This window comes from Neomonachus schauinslandi, chromosome 4, assembly GCF_002201575.2.
Source record: "Neomonachus schauinslandi chromosome 4, ASM220157v2, whole genome shotgun sequence".
Taxonomy (NCBI): domain Eukaryota; kingdom Metazoa; phylum Chordata; class Mammalia; order Carnivora; family Phocidae; genus Neomonachus; species Neomonachus schauinslandi.
This window is the reverse complement of record NC_058406.1, coordinates 43,175,672-43,192,452: the sequence shown is the minus strand read 5'-3', so window position 1 is coordinate 43,192,452 and position 16,781 is coordinate 43,175,672. Positions and strand designations below refer to the sequence as shown.

The window sequence follows — 16,781 nt, the reverse complement described above, 5'->3', positions numbered from 1 at the left end:
TACAACCGTCACCATCACCACCACCACCACCATCATCTCCATCAACATTATCATCATATCATCATCATTATCACCATCATCACCACCAATACCACTATCTTCACTTCCATCATCATCATCATATCACCACCATCACCATCCCCATCATCATCTCCATCAATATCATTATGTCATCATCACCATCACCACCATCACCACTATCATCATCGCTATCACCATCATCATCACCAAATACATCATCAGCATTATCACCACAGTGAAAAGCCTGAGGGAGAAGGAAAGGCTGGAGCATGTTAGAACACAAGTCCTTTTAAGAGAGGGGGACAGAGTTGAAACTGGTGAGGGGATACCAGACTATGAAGACCCCGAACATCAGACTAAGGAGTTCAGTCTTTATCCAGAAGCAGTGGGAGCCCTGGAGGAGTTCTCAGGAGGAGAGTACCCAGACAAATTTGTGTTTAGTCAGAGCTCCAAGCAGTCCCCAAAGGGAGCGAACAGAGGGAGTGAGGGATACCCATGGAGAAGACAGATCCATCAACCATCAATCAGGGGCCTGGTACTGGATTCCAGTGGAGTAGGCAGGAGAGGGGACTAGGGGAATTGTGGGTAGAAACAGAAGCCAGACGGGGAGAGGCCCTGTTTTCTCTGCCAATCCTTCCCTTCTCCCAGCAACCTTGCCCCATCTCAGCCAGTGGACACAGCATCCCTGCCTGGCCCATCTTCTGGCTTTGCCCCAATTCCTCCTCCTCTCTCATGCCTGAGGTCCAGCTGATCACCACATCTGACCAAGTCTACTTCAGAAATTCAATGAGATAAGTTCAGCAGAAGCTCAGTCCTATATCTAGCCACAGCAGGGACTGAACATATGGTGAATGAGCAATGTCTTCTTGGTTCCTGCAGCCTTGCGTTCAAATGCTGCCTCGGTCCAGGGGCGCATCATCTCTTACCTGGCCCTGTGAAGGAGCCTCCTCCTCTGGCCTGGTTGCCCCTGAACCTTCCTCTTCTCAGATGTCAGCCTGATAACTTTCCTGAACTGCAAAGCTAATCATGTCCCTCTCTTGTCTCATCAACTGAAGGGTAAGGTCCATATTCTTTAGCACGGCATCCCAGGCCCTGCGGAGCTGAGCCCACTCTGTCTCCACCTTCCTTCCAGCCCCCACGTGCAGCCGTGTTGACCCACTCTCCTTGCTTTTACCTCCTTCTTTTGATCATGCTGTTCCTTCTTCTTAAAAAGTCTTTCCCCATCTTCTTTGCTTGGCAAACTTCTACTTAGCCTACAAAGGCCAGCTCATCTTCTCCGCGAAGCCTACTCCCTCCCCATCGGGCAGAACATTGTCTCCCCGACAAGATTCCCAGCTCCTCAAAGACAGGGACAGCTCAATTCATGTTATTCTTATATCTTAATTGGCTGATTCCATTCCCTTATAGTTATATTTCTTTCAATCCAGAAAATTCCCATTTGGTGGGCCTTGTGGGGGGGAGGATGGGCACCAGCACCTGCTGAGGGCTCCAATGGGCCAGGCACTGAGACGATGTGGGAGACAAGGCCCCTTGCTCCAGCACACGGCACAGGTCCACAACATGCTTTCCTTCCTTGCTTGCGTCTCTGAGACACACACCCACACAGACCCACACCAGTGCTCACACCCCTGCACACACATACGGAGACCTGCCCAACGCCACAAACACCAGCCCTGAGGACAACGTGTGACACCGGCCCCCCACAGACGAGACCCCACAGGTTCCCCACACTGGGCCGTGCAAGGCTCTGCCAAGGTCACCGAAGAGGGGCAGAGGGAGGAGGGATTTAAAGCTGGGCCTGGGACACGAAATCCCGGGCTGTTTCTCCCCTGCCTTGCTGCCTCCCCAGCACCTGAACACGTGAATCTATCAACAGTTACTCATTAATACCCAGTAGGATTCCCTCTCCCTCTCTCCCTCACCCGCCACTGCCACCGGGTCCCTCTGCATCCCCCCGCCCCCTCCAGAGCCACCTCCGGTAAAGGGGGAGAGGACAGGAAGGACACGGCCCTCCAAACCCCTGCTGTCCCCTTGCTGGGCCCCAGGATCCCGTCTCCTCACTGGGAGGATGACAACAGAGGTGGTAACGTGGGTGGCTTGTGCCCCAGGGACCTCTTCTCGCCGTGACCTGTGCTCAGGGCATTGCACAGACAGAGGCTAGTTGACTGTAAACTGCTTGGGAAATGGCTACAAACCAGTCCAGACTGCCCCAGCACCGAACGCCCTGACAGCCCACGGCTGGCCCATGGAGGGGGCAGGGCTGGGGAGAGCCGGGCCCAGGCCCCCAGGAGCTTCCTCCCTCCTCTCGGGACCCCTGAACCCAGCCACCCAGGTGGGAGGTAGGAGGGGGCTGCAGGTCGTGGGCTGCCCGGGGTCTGGAGCCCTACATCCCTACACGTCAGGACCCACGGGGCGGGCCCTTCAATGCACCCCCTCTCCCACCCCTCTTCCTGACACACCCTTCGTACAGATGAGGAAACAGGCTCAGAGAGGGAAGGCACTTGACCAAAGTCTTCCGGGCAGTTAGAGACAGAACCCAAGTTCTTCCTTGTCTCCCTGGGTCTGTCTTACCAGCTGTGTGACCTTGGAAAAGTCGCTCATCCTCTCTGGGCCCTGAAGGATTACACCCCCTGACATGGTCCAGGCATTGTTGGGAGGACTGGTAACAGTGAGACTGGAAGCCCTTCTCCTAAATACAACACCCTACCGTTTATAAAACATATCTTCCCTGATCTTCATAGTAACTCTGGGAGGCTGGGAGAAATAGGAGCTTGGGGCCCATTTTACAGATGAAAGAAACCAAGGTTCGGTTCAGAAAGACAAAGGTCACACAGAGTTTGAGACAGAGCTGGAACTAGAACTCAGGCTCCCAAACCAGTGCTCTTCTCATGACTAAGTCACTCAGAAGGCTAGGAGTACATTAAGCGGAAGAAGAGAGCGCTGCCCCACCCATGCGGGCAAGGTTACAGCGGACCCTCCCCGGGACTCTCGGCAGCTCTGGGACACAGGGAAAGCGCTCCGAGGGAGAGGCTTGTATTTTAAGTCACACGCAGCTGAGCTGCGACCCCAACTCTGACACTTAGGAGCTGTGGGACCTCACCTTTCTGAGCCTGGTGTTTCTCCACTGTGAAATGAACTACAGACGGGACCAGAAAATTCTGGGTGAGGATGAACTACATACTCCGTGAAAGCAGGAGTGCCTGGCAGGCAGCAAACACTCCTTAGCTGTGGTTTCAAGCACATGATTGTGTGTCGGGTTTCGCTGCATCTCCCTCATGGTTCAGGGCTCCAGACCCATGGGGCTTCGGATCAGTCCTTATGACAACGACGGAGAGATGGATGGAGGGATGGAGGGAGGGAGGCCTGGAGGGATGGGCGGAGGGACAGAGGGAGGGAGGGATGGGGGACGGAGGTCTGGAGGGAGGGAGGGAGGGATGGATGGAGGGAGCGATGGAGGGAGAGAGGGGTGGAGGGAAGGAGGGAGGGATGCTCAGGAGGGCAAAGGGAAGAAAAGAGAGTAGAAGAGGGGAGGACAGCAAGAGCAGTGAAAGATGGGGGATTATCCCCAGAACAGGACCCTCCTGGGCCCGGGCCTGCAGCCCACCCGACGCGGCCACCACCTACCTTGGGGTAGCATTGGCACATGCTCCAGATGACGCCCCCGATCACCATGACGCAGCCCATGGCGTAGAAGGTGCCGTAGACCTGGGGCCGGTCGTGGCTCATGAGGAACGTGCCGAGGGCTAGCAGGAAGAGCCCCAGCACAATGAAGCCGATGCGGAAGGTCTTCTCGTCGGCCATGGCCGCCTGGCCGGGCCCGGGGCTGAGCGGGGCCGGCGAACCCGTGTGGACGCCTGCACACGCTCGCACAGAGAAGGATGAGGCTCGGGGATCGCTGCGGATTGGGGCTTCCAGTTGAAGGCAGGGCGGCTCCCTCCAGGGCCAGTGGCAGTCGGGGGCACCATTCACCAGGCTGGAGGAGCTACGCTTCGGTGGCCCTATGCCACACCCCCCCCACCCTCTCTCCCTCTCACCTTCCCTCTGGGCCCAGCCAGAGCGTGTGTGTGTGTGTGTGTGTGTGTGTGTGTGTGTGTGTGTGTGAATCTGAATGAGAGAAAACATGAGGGAGGGAGAGGGGGAGGTTTCAGGGGCTGGGCCCCAGCCAAGGCTTTGACATCACCTCATTTGCCTGCGTGGGGCCGAGCTGGGTTGGCCAGGTGGCCCCGTGCCGTCCGGCCAGGGACGCAGGGTACAGTGCCACAGCCAAAAGACATTAGAATGCCGCTGGAAGGTTCCAGGATCCCATGGGCCAGCATTTGGGGATCCTGAAGCACTCTGGACTCTTCGAGGTCATGGGCGCATCTGGGGTTGAGGAGTGAGAGCTCCTGTTTAGTGGACGGTGGCTGCAGGCAGGACACGGTTGTCCATGTGGTACAGGTATTAATGAAGGGAACCCCGTGAGGCAACTACTACTATCTCCACTTTACAGGGGAGGATGGGGCGGGGGTAAAGTGCCCAAGGTCACACAGGTGGACATGGCAGAGCCCCTGGAAGTGGAACCCGGAGGCCGTGCACCAGCCACCATGTGATACTGTCTCACTGTGGGTCAAGGTTCAAAGTGCGGGCCCCGGTGGCCAGGCCGTGGGTTCTGGCTCCTCTGCCGAGGGCAGCATACTCTTGATGAAATTCCCTCTCTGTGCCTCGGTTTTCCTCCCCTGTACAATGGGGATAATAACCGCACCTCCCAGGACCAGAGCTGTCTCCAGGCCTGGCCTCCCTGTGTTCCTCTTTCTGTTCTCATACTCTGTGCTCCCCCAGACCTGCTCCCAATGAGCTGCCCCCTAGAAAGTCTGTGTGTGTTGATGCCCCTGTGGGGTGTGAATGACTGACAGGGAGTCCTCAGCCTCCTAACCTCAGAAGATGTCTTCACCCTAAGAATGGCATTCTAAGGTTGGAGTTTCAGTCCTGAGGACGGGCTGATGGGAAAAATCAGATTCCTTTACAGGATTATAGGAAAATGAAGGCCATGGGGATCTCTAAAGGAAGATGGTAACTTTATAGTTTTTACAGGGTTAAGTTGTCACCGTGCGATCTGGCGTCCAGACTTAGTAGGTTTGGGGGGGTTTCTGTTTGTCGTCACTACTTTCTCCCTCCTCCCCAACATGAGCTGTGCTTGTCCACACCTGTGTTCACACCCTCTGCCTGGTATTCCTGCCCAGAGACACTTTCTCCAGCGGCGGTTTCTCCTTCACCAGCCGTCAGATCCAGCCGGGCTGCACTCTACAGTTTGCGGGGGAGGGGGCTGAGGTCCCCTGTAACAGCTCAGGAGACCCTCACAGTGAGAAGCTGCTAAGAGGTCAGGAAGGGCTGAGAGTCACCCGGTCACATCCAGGTTTGATTCCCCAGGTGAACTTGGGCTGGTGGCTCCACTCTGGGCTTGAGACTTGTCACCTGTGCCTTGAAAGTGGTATTAGGCCACCTCCTAGGTACTGTGCTGGGAAGTGACCTAATGGAGGAACAGGTGCCTTGTAATCTGATTATCAACATGGCTGGACCCTCCAGGGCAACACGATTATCATCATCTTATGGAGGCTCGCGGAAGGGAAGCGAGAGGCACCCCGCCCAGAAAAGGAGACCGAGGCCCAGAGGGGCCTCAGCCCGCGCTGTGGGGTCCTGGCGCGGCGGTGGGGAGTGGATGTGCGCGGTCCCCGTCCAGCGGGAGCCTCTCGCGCCCCCTGGTGGCCGTCGTAGCACGCGCTCTGCAAGGCACTCCGCAGGCCCGTTCAATCCGGCGTCTCTGCCCGTGTCCGCGCTTATCGTGCCCATTTCACAGGCGAAGAAACGGAGCCTGAGGAGTGGCAGGGACTGGCCGGTACCTCCCCAAACCGAGTCGGTGGCTAAACGAGGACCAAGATCCATGCAGCCCCAGCCCCGATGTAGATAGATTTGGTCCTTAGCCCTTCCAGAGGCCTCCCAGTCACCAGAGCATTTTCCTCCATGCCCCACCTTTTATTTCCTCGGCACGAGCCAGCCTCGGTTCCTCCTTTTCTCTCCTCTTAAAAAAAAGGGAGTGACAGCGCGTAAGAAGCTCTGGGACAAGTAGGTGCTCCGTAGAATGGATCTAATGTAACCTCCTCCACAGAGCCGTGGTGACGGTTACAGGGGAACGTGTGTGTCCAGCTCTCCGTGCTCCCAGCAGCTCCCCTCCCGCCTGCCTGCGGCCTTTCCCTCCCAGCCAAGCGGGCGTCAGTGGGAGGAGCGGATCAGGGGTCTCATCTTCCAGCAGAGGGCATGCTAACCGCTCTTTTCTTCCTATCTAGTAGATTCAGGATCCTCGCAAAATCCTCAGAGGCAGGGAGGGGAAAGATCACACCCATTTGACAGATGCAGAAACTGAGGCCCGTGGAGGCAAGGGGAGCTACCCAAGGTCGCAAAACCTGTAAATAGCAGATCCAGGAATTCAAACCAGGTCCCCAGTCAGTCTCTTGCTGAGCACCTACTCCATGCCGGATACCCTGAAGTGCGAGGCACTCTGATAAATACAGGCCTTCAGAGAGTGATGGCACTTGGTCCCTCCTTCTGGGGAACAGTAAGGCTCGGAGACGTGGGTGAGGTCCAGCACATGCACAGAGCAGAGAGAGGGACAGACTCGGGGCGGGGGGGCGGAATGGGAGGAATGAAGGGACAGATTCATAGAAGGGATCCTTGAGAGGTGTTTGGAGTTCTGTCAGGGCAGAAAAAAAACTCAGACAGTGATCAGCAAGTGCAAAGGCCCAAGGGTAAGTCATGGCTGGAGCTAAAACTCTAAATGCCATGCACACTCGCCCCTACACTGCCCTACCCTGCATACTCCCCCCCTACCTCCTCAGACCTGCCCCTCCCATGTCACCTCCGTCCTTCCAGCATTATTCAGGCCATCACCTGGATATCCTGGCCAGCATCCTTACCTCCTCTTCACACCCATATCCTGTTGGCTCTACCTCTGAGCCTCTAATCCAATACTTCTCACCCTCAACTTCTGCCCGTCACTCTGGTCCCAGCCCCCATCATCTGTCTCCCTGAATGCTCTCTGATTCTACCCTTGCCCCCTGAAGTCTCTTTTCAACCCAGACGCCAGGTCAGGCCATGTCACTGCTCTGCTCAGAACCCTGGAAGGGCACCCAGAGACCTCAAAACAGCCCACCAGGCCCTAGATAATTTGCCCTTGCCGCACACCCCATCACCTCCCCCCCCAGCCCATCTCCTGCCCTGCCTCCTCTCACTCTACTCCAGCCCCCTGGCTCCGAGCTCTTCTCGGAACACACGGCACCCCAAGGCCTTTGCACATGCTGTTCCTTCTGCCTGGAAAACTCTTCCTCCAGACATTTGCCTGCCCCCCCTCCCTCTCCTCCTTCAAGCTTCTGTCCAAAGGTCATCTTCAGGTTGAGGCCTCCCTGCTGTGACGTCTAAAACTGCAGTACCCCCTCCCCCCCACCGGGGTTCCCTGTCCTCCTTTCCGATTGATTTTTCTCTGTAGTAGGCATCCCCATCTATCATGCTAGATACATTATTTATTTGTCTCTTGTCTGTCTCCCACTATTGCAGGCTGGGGACTTTGTTTTGTGCACTGTTCTAACCCCAGGGGCTAGAACGGGGAGGCTCTTAATTGATATTGGGGAATGGAAAGATGGATAGAAGTTCCAGAAGAGGGCGCCTGGGTGGCTCAGTTGGTTAAGCGACTGCCTTCGGCTCAGGTCATGATCCCGGAGTCCCTGGATCGAGTCCCGCATTGGGCTCCCTGCTCGGCAGGGAGTCTGCTTCTCCCTCTCCCGCTCCCCCCTCTTGTGCTCTTTCTCTCTCTCACTCTCTCTCTCAAATAAATAAATAAAATCTTAAAAAAAAAAAAAAAGAAGTTCCAGAAGAGAGGGAGGCCAGAGAGAGAAGCACAGGCAAGCTTGATTGAAGCCACCGGCTCTGGCGTTATTCTCTGTGATTTTACCCCTCTGAGGCTCAGTTTCCTCGCCTGGTAAATGGGAACACCACCTATAGCAGAGCATCATGACAGCGTGAAACAACGCGGAGGCCTGCCCGGGCGTACAGTCGGCCCTCAGGGAATGCCACCCTTATCCAGCTGACTGAGCCCCAGGACTTTGAATCTCTGCTTGCTGTGTGACCCTGGGAAGGTTACTTCACCTCCCTAAGCTGACTTTCTCATCTGTGAATGGGGTGAGGTGGAAATGAGGGATGCAGAATGTAGCTGGGCAGAGAAAAGACATTTCTGCCATATTGGAAAGTAAGGCTAGGTAATGAGCTCCCTGTCACAGGAGGTATGGGAGCAGAGGCCAAATTTGCCCTGGGTGGAGGGGGGTGACTAACAAAATCAGACATCGCTGAGTACTCACAGACACCTGCCATTGGGCGAAGATGTGCATTTATCATTTGAAGCATTAGGACTGCGCCCGCAGGGCCCATGTGAGCTCACACCACCAGCTGCTATCACCTCGGGCAGTCCTCACAACTCAGCTCCTCGGGTAGGGGCTGGGGCCTTTGTCACTCCCGATTCCCCTTTTACACCTGCGGAAGCCAAGGCAGAGAGGCAAAGTCCCTTGTTCAAGGTCACTCGACTGGTCCGGGGTGGACGCATGCCCAGGTGGTCTGAATTCGGAGCCCACATTCTTCCGATTCTAAACTCAGTGTGCGACCTCGGGCCTGTCCTGCCCCTGCCCCTGGGCCCCCACCTTCTCATCTGGACAACAGAGTCCCCAGCTGACAGCCAGCACTAACGGCCAGCCATCTGAGTGCACCGTCTTGGACATTCTGGCCCAGCTGGGCCCCTCAGGACTGCAGGCCCACCAGCGCGGGCTACGGAAGAGCCACCCGGCCGGGCCCAGGCAGCGCCTAGCGTCACGAGAGAGAATGAAATGCATTTATTTGAAGCCGTCTGTTACACAGCAATAGGTCAAGACGCGAGCATTCAGCAGCAAACATTTGTCGCGTGCCCCCGTGTGCCAGGCCCTGCACTATACGGCCCACGCGCACCACCTGTCTCCAGCTCTGGGGTCTGCCGGGAACCTTGAGCTTCGCCCCCCTGCAGTCCGAGCCGGGCCTGTCTCTCCGGAGATGCCACGCACGGCACCAACGATGCTCTCGTAGCTGGGCGGCGGCAGGGGGCGCTGGGTCCCGAGCAGGGCATCCCCAGAGGCACTGTCCTTCAGGCCTTCCTCCAGGGGGTCCGCGGGCCGTGTCAGGGGCCCCTCGGCGAGAGGGCAGCACATGGCCTCCTCGTAAGTGGGGATGGCAGCCACCTCTGGGAGCCTACGGGACAGAAGAGCGGCTGTAGCAGGGGCGAGGGCGAGAGCGACTGTGTGCAGGGAAAGAGCAGGGAAGGCTGGGGCTGGGGAAGACTTCGTGCCCTGGTCCAAACCCTGTGCGGGCCTCCCGGCACCTCGGCTACACTCTTGGAGCTTGGCATGAGCCAGCCCTGGCAGCCTCAGCCCTCCCCTCTGCCCTCCCTGCCCATGCCGTTAGCTGCCCACACATGCTCCTTGCACCTCCTCAGCTCTCTCTGCAGGGAAGTCCATCCCTGCTCGGCTGGAACCAGTCCCCACTTGTCCTGTGAGACGCCTCTGCTAAGCTTCCTTGGCTGGTCCCTCCCCCAGCATAGCTCTCACTCCCTGCTCTGGGCTCCCAGAGCACTCTCCCCCTGTCACCGCACTGACCCCACCAGGGACTGAACATCCAGGGGCTGAGGGCAGGGGTCTGGGGATGTTTGCTGAAAGACAGAGTGATGGTTCATAAGCAGAAAGACTTCTAGCTTATTGTAATATCCCTTACAAGATCCGGAGTTGTGGATGCTTAAGGAAGGATGGGAGACAATTCTCCTGCCCATCTGGACACTTGAGACCCCATATGGTAAGTCTGCAGAGTGATTACCTACGCTTGCATAACCCCAGAGATGGAGAGCTCAGTATCTGCCAGGTCAACCACATCTATCTGTAAACAGCCTGGCTTTCCTGTGACGTGCCCTACCTCCAATAAATGAACTACCCTGCAGGGATTTAGGACAGAGACCAGGTCCTGTGAGGCTTCTCGGACAGGCTCCACGGGCTAGATTCCAAAAACAGGTTACCCGTATCCTAGCCACAATGCTCTCAGAAGCCTGGTAGGTCACCTCTAGGGAGTTAGTGCTTCTTCCCTTCCCAGGACCCTGGCGGGTGGGAGTGTCACTGATCCTAGGTCTGGGCTGTTTCGGCTTTGGTGATGATGCTGCCAGATACAGGGGCCAACCATGTGATCCTGAAGGTCGCTTTCCACACCGAGTTAGGAGTCGGGCGCTGGCTAGTTCAACTCTCTGCTCTGCCCCATTCTTGGTGGAAGATGGTGGGGTCAGTAACTCCATTAATCTGAGCCTCAATTTCCCCATCTATAAAATGAGGACAAAAATGGCAACTCTGTCACGGGACTATATGAAGATAAATTGAGATGATATAGGGGAAGGGGCACTTAGCACATGCTCCATAAACAGGAGCCAATAACAAAATCTCAAAAGTCTCTGTGAGGAAGGGGCATAGGGGACAAAACTTGTCTCAGAGAGCCTGTCACTTGCCCACGCTCATCAGTCTGGAGCGGATGAGGAAGCAGTTCAATCCACACCCAGGGGTCTGCCTGTCTAGATGGCAGGAGGCCGGCCCTGGGGGTCAGAAGAGGTGGTGGAGGGAACTTCACTCTCCAGGCTGGTGGGGGGCTGTGCTGGACACCGGCTGCTGCCCCTCATGGGAGCCCCCATCACCCACCGGGGGCCATGGCCCTTCTCTGGACAACGTGTCTTCTCAGCCCCAGGCAACCACAGCCCTCAGAGTGACCCCCTGGGGAGATGGGCTTGCTGCTCCAGTCACAGACAGGGTCACGGTGGGGAGCCCAGGGCCGACCCCCAGCCTGTGTGCCAGCCTGATGGAGGGCACCAGCCAGGAGCCAAGTCTGGGCTCCCCGTCCACGCTTCTCCCACTGACCCTCCTCCTCTGGAAGACAGCCCGGGAGCCCTGCAGCTGAGGAAGCTCCTAGGGGGTCTCATTCTCCTCTGAGTTCCCAGCATCCTTTGCATGTGAGGGCAGGCAAAGAATTTTGCTTCTGGAGGCCAGCAAGCTAGATTCTGTTGTTGTCTATTGTTGCGTGACTTAGGCCGTGTTCACACGGCCTCTCTGAGCCTCTTTCTCCTCATCTGTAAAATGGGGATAACAATTCCCATTTAAAGATTCAGGGACGGGGAAAATGGAAAAAACTCTGACAACACTCAGAAAAAGGCGGATAATGCAGCTTCCAGAGCCCCACGTCCTCTGCCCTGCTCCCCTCCCAGCACACCCCTGCCTCTCCCTGTTTCTCCAAGCTCTGGAGATGTGAGCCAGATGTGCGGTACACCTGGGATGATCTGAGCAGGCAACAGCTGGCTGGGCAGGGCACAGATGCCAGGTAAGCTCAGCCCACAGCAGGAAGTTTGCTTATAGGGCAGACATGGAGTGGCCCTCATGCCACCTGATGTGGCCTTAGTAACCAGCTGCGCCCAGCCAGCCCCAAGTTCCATACCCGCGGTCCAGAGGCTGGGAACTTGGGGACCACGAGGCCCCATGCAGGGCGGCCATATCACACACACTTCCGGATGGAGGCTCCATTCATGGAATATTCTGGATACGGCGCCCTGCAGGTGTGTGGGGCGGCTCTGCCACTAGGATCCCCGGGCACAGCAAGCTCCACCTAGGCTAGGGCCTGCCCTAGTCCCTGGAGCCCCATGGGGGCAGGAGGCCTGGGCCCTGCATTCCCTCTTCCACCCTTCAGCTGAGTCGGGCAACCACAGTAGGGAAAGGGACAAGGATGAACTACTATTTGCCCAGTGTGTAAGTTCCCTAATCTACGTCATGTCTGTGACAAGCCTGGGGGCATGGCTCTCAGCCATTGTACAGACAAGTAAAGGTCACGCATCAACTGAACAGCAAAGCCCCAGCCCCGTCTAATTGCAAAGCTCAAGCCAACAGCACCTATCACCCTTCTTCCCATCCCAAACCCTAATCTGTCCACACCTTAGCTGTCTTGTCTGTAAAATGGGCCTAATCCTTACGCTTACCTCCTACCGTTGAGGCTCAAATCAAGTGAGTGGGCACCGGAGTGCCCGGCAAGCTATAAAGCACAGTCATGCCCAGCAGCAGAGCTAAAGTGTGCACGAACCTTGCAGGGCCTACACTTCCTCATCCATCACCTCATCCGAGCCTCTCAGCCATCTCAGGGGAAAGTTCTGTCCACGGCCAGAAGACAGATGAGGAATTAGACACAGTTCAGAGAGTCCAAGTAACATGCTCAAGGCCACACCGCTTATCGACGAAAGAGCAGACGCTGAAAGCCTCACGTCTGAATAGACGCAGGCTTTTTCTGCTGGGCTCACTGAGGGTGGGGGCCCTGGGAGGCCTCCTGTCCAGCCGCCAGCAGAGTAGCCTCCCCGTGGGGGCCAGAGGCTGGCCTCACAAAGCAGCAGGGCTGGGCGATGTCAGCTTCAGGGACAAGAAAGTCATTCACAGAAGCAGCCTCCCCGACTTCTGGCCATCCTCGTTCTGGACCTATGACTTGGGTCTCCAGACCTGATGGGCCATGAGCACCCTCCTGGGTGGGCTACTCCCTGGCCCTGCAGGGAATGAAGGCCAACTGGCCCCACATGACACACACACTGTGGCCCCGACCCTGTTGAGTCAACACGCTTGTGTGTACAGACAACACCCACCCCAAGCGGTCAGGCCAGGCTGGGCGAGGACGGAAAGGCCGTAGTCCAGCGCACCCCGAGGGCTGGCCTGGTTCCAGTCAACCACTAACTCGCTGTGTGACCAGGTAGGTCCTCGGTCTCTCTGAGACCAGGCTTTTCAGCAGAGAAGTGAGGGAATTGGCTGGAGAGTCCCCGAGGCCTTGCCCTTCCCTCTAACAGTTGGGTCAAACCAAGGCCAGACCATTGTACCAAGTGGCCCCTGGTGAATACTCTATTGTCTCTGACCTCGGGGAGTCACAGGCCAGCAGGAAGAATTTGTTACATTCTTTAACTCAGAATACATTTTCCCCTCTCCCTAAGGGGAGAAGGGTGTCCAGGTCCCAGGCTAGCTCACTAATGTCTGGCTTAGCCCCTAACACCCCAAAACCCAGGGATTGCAGGCTGGGGTGGGAGAATGGCAGCTTTGCAGCCAGCAGGCTTGGCCACTTGCTAGCTGGATATCCCTCACCTTCTTCTTCTGTAAATGATAACAGTGATTTTTACGTTGCAGGCAGACAGGACTGGAATTGTAGGCAGGCCCTGGATATGTAGGCACAGCCCATACTTGACTGAATGAATAAATATGTAACAAGTGCGCACTGTAATGCATGCATTCGCCACAGGGCAAAAAATGGGTTCTTGGTATCTTGGTGATACTCCATTTATGTATATAATACAAATACACATATAGAGCCAACAGTTTATCTGTGGCATGAACATTTCATGGAGGGGGTGGGGGATGAAGAAAAAAAAAGCCTAAAAAGGCTCCTTAGAGGGAGCAATCATTTTTAAAAGGTTGAGAAATATGGTCTTAATGCAAGATTTTGTCTCCACCCCCACCCTGCCCCCGAGCCTTTGCACAGACTCTTCTGCCTGCCTAAACCGCCTCTCTCTACCTTATCCACTTGAGGAAAGGTTACATTTATTGTGCATCTACTGTGTGCCAGGGGCTGGGCTAAGTTCTGCATCTGCATGTCCGCTAAGCTAAGGAGCAGCGAGAGCGCAGACTCTGGGTTCAGGTCCTGACTGTGACGTGCACTAGCTGGGTGTCCTTGGGCAAGTCAGTTCGTGCTTGGGTGCTTCAGTGTTCTCATCTATAAATGGGGTACAGGACACACTTCAGAGAACTGCTGTAAATACAAAATGAGTAAATATATGCAAAGCACCTAGAACAGTGTCCGGCACATGGGTGAATACAGGTGTTTGCTATTATTGTGCTGTTCTCTGTCTTACTTCAGATGAGTAAGTTGAGGCTCTGTAGGGTTGCACGATCTACTTTCCTACTTGCTAGTTAGTGACAGAACCAGGAAAGGATCCCAGTAGGTTTGACTCCTGGGCCTGGGCTCTTAACCTCTTTGGTCCTCTGCCCCATCATGCTGAGCTCAATTGCCACCTCCTCCAGGAAGCCCTCCTGGATTTCTCCACACCTCCATAGGACCATGTCTGCCCCTCTCTGACAGCTCTAACTACCTTGGTTTGTCAAAGTCTGACAAAGGGCTTTAAACTCCTCCAAGACAGTGCTGATCAGCCTCCAAATCCCCAGGACATAGGCCAGGCCTGGTCCAGAGGAGAAACCCCACGAGAATTTGCTACACAAAGTCCTGATTGTGTGACAGTGCCTTATGCACCAAACCCCACTCATCACCTCCACCCTGCCCTGCTGACCTATAGCTCTCCTTCTCCGAGGGCTCCGCAGTGAGGTAGTACAGGTCTCTGGAGAGGTGATATGGGTCCCACCGGGGAGGCCCCCGGGTGCTGGCCTTGACGGACCACAGCAGGCCCAAGAGTAGTAGCAGGCCTCCCGCGCCGCAGCAGAAGAAGCTGACCGACCTGAGCAGGGGCCTGGGGGCCTCAGGCATGGGGTGCCCAGTGGGTGGGGCCGGCTGGCCGGGCTGAGCCCCTGCCTCTCCTTCACTCCACCAAGCGAAGCAGAGTGTCCCAGCTACCAGAAGCACCGTGCCGCTGACCGTCACGCAGTAGCGCAGAGCAGAGGCCCCTCGGCTCGCGTCACACGTCTGAATACAGAGAAGGGGAGAGAGGAGAAAATGGGCCATGAGAGAGGCCTGCCGTGGGACTGGAGACCCCGGTCTCAGTCCTCCCCTGCCTGTCTGAGGTCACTTTGTAACCTTGGAGAGGTCATTTGACTCCTCTGTGCCTCTGTTTCCCTCATCTGTAAAATGGAGATGATACTCCCAACTCTGCAGTGCTGTTTCAGAGGTCACCGAGAATGTGTCCCAAGTTCCAAGCACCATGCCTGGGACCCAGCAGGAGCTCAGTAAGTGTGGCCCTGTTCACTCTGGGGGCCCCCCCAGGCCTCACAGGCCCCATCAGCCTGGTGCATATGACTCCCCGCCGCCCCAGCCCCACCCCCGCCGGCCCGTCTGCTACAGGCTGGGATGGACCAGCAGGCACGCTCGTTGGGCCCACCAGGCCTTCCACGGTGGGACCTGCTGGTGATGCAGTGGCTCGCTTCCCCCGGTCACAATCCTGAGAGGGGGCCGTACTTCCCTCCAGCTGGCAGAGGAAGGCACAGACCCAGGGCAGGTAAAGGAGCAGACGTGGAAGAGGGCACTGAGGAGCCCCAAATTGACATCCATGACAGGTAGCCCCTTTGTGCAAAAAGGTGTCCACCCTGGCCTTACTTTTAAGGGTCCTAATTTGGAGGAAGCCTAAATGTCCAACTACAGGGACAGGGTGAGTAAAGCATGGCATACCCTCTGGATGGAATATCAATAACCCGTTTGAGAAAACAAGCTCAGCACCAATGTTGAACAACAAGGGGGGAAATGCAGATATCTTCCTTTTTTCGGCTCAGTTTACCCAATTATGCATGTTGGGTTATCACTGATCAGGCAAAGAAAAAATGCACAGGAAAAACAAACACTGGGAGGAAATCTGACCCCAGATCCCACAGACAGGAAGGAACTAAACCCACATCCATGTTGTCCCCAAAGCCAACCTCTAGGCCATTGTCTGCGCTGTTCTGTTTGGTAACCTGCCATTATCTCCCCTCAAGGCTCAGGCTGGCCCTCACCCAAGAAGCCTCCACTTAAACACCAAGTCCCCGGGGCCTTCTTGGATCACAGCACTTCTCTGTCTGGGTTTAACTTCTTCTTTGCTTGTGCTCCCCACCAGACAGTGAGCACCCTGAGGACAGGGTCCACGTTGGCCCCGTTCACGGCTATATCCCCCAGTGCCTAGCACATAGTAGCTGCTCAATACACATTTGTTGAAGAAATTCCCTTAAGTGAGGGGAAGTATTACTGGGTAAACACCTGCTATGTGAAAAGCCTCCCTCCCAGCTGAGAGGAGGGAGGGAACACAGGATCCCAGCAGCTCCAGCACCCAGCCACGGAGTGGAGGCCTGCCTTTGGTCCCCACTCTGCAGCTCTGGGGTAAGCTTACCAACTGCCCGGGGCCTGTTTCCTTTCCCTTATAAAGGGCAGGTTCTTTAGCAGGCCTCTAGGAGAAGTTAAAGAGACACCGTCTCCTCTTACAAAATCTATGTCAGTGAAGCTGGGGGCTGGGGAACTCACAAACCCTAGACTTCAGTGATCAGGAATACCTTCCGAATGGGGGTTCACCCAGCCAAGCGTGCTGCGCCCAAATGATGCCCAGCTGTGCAACCATTCAAAGGTGTGATCCTGGGGGAGCCGAGGGTCATAGTAAAATGTTCAAGATCTAGTAGGCAAAGGGGCGCCTGGGCGGCTCAGTCAATTAGGAGGCTGGCTCTTGGTTTCGGCTCAGGTCATGATCCCGGGGTCCTGGGATGGAGCCTGCGTTGGACTCTGCACTCAAGATGGAGTCTGCTTGAGATTCTCTCTCCTTCTCCCTCTATCCCTCCCCCCACTCGCATTCTCTCTCTCTAAAATAAATAAATAAATCTTAAAAAAAAAAAAAAGACCTAGTAGGTGAAGCTTTAGACTTCAAAAGGGTTTGTTCCCAAATGTGTTTAAAAACACACATGTGTAGGTGTGAGAGAAAAAGAGAATGTATACAT

The 16,781-nt window shown here is 55.9% G+C and overlaps 2 protein-coding genes across 2 annotated transcripts in view; both read right to left on the bottom strand.

Annotated features, from left to right (window-relative positions):
- Window positions 1-3,822, bottom strand: part of BSND (barttin CLCNK type accessory subunit beta) — a 9,320-nt gene extending 5,498 nt beyond the window's left edge. Inside the window, exon 1 of the mRNA XM_021684454.1 lies at window positions 3,646-3,822. Coding sequence (XP_021540129.1) covers window positions 3,646-3,822 — 177 coding nt within the window. The remainder of the gene's footprint in view (window positions 1-3,645) is intronic.
- A 5,198-nt stretch (window positions 3,823-9,020) lies between these two features.
- On the bottom strand, window positions 9,021-15,613 carry TMEM61 (transmembrane protein 61). Its single transcript, XM_021684453.1, has 3 exons — window positions 15,602-15,613; window positions 14,447-14,796; window positions 9,021-9,315 (listed from the first exon to the last, which is right to left on the bottom strand). Exons 1-3 carry the CDS (start codon window positions 15,611-15,613, stop codon window positions 9,021-9,023), a joined length of 657 nt encoding a protein of 218 aa, XP_021540128.1.
- Window positions 15,614-16,781: the final 1,168 nt, after the last annotated feature.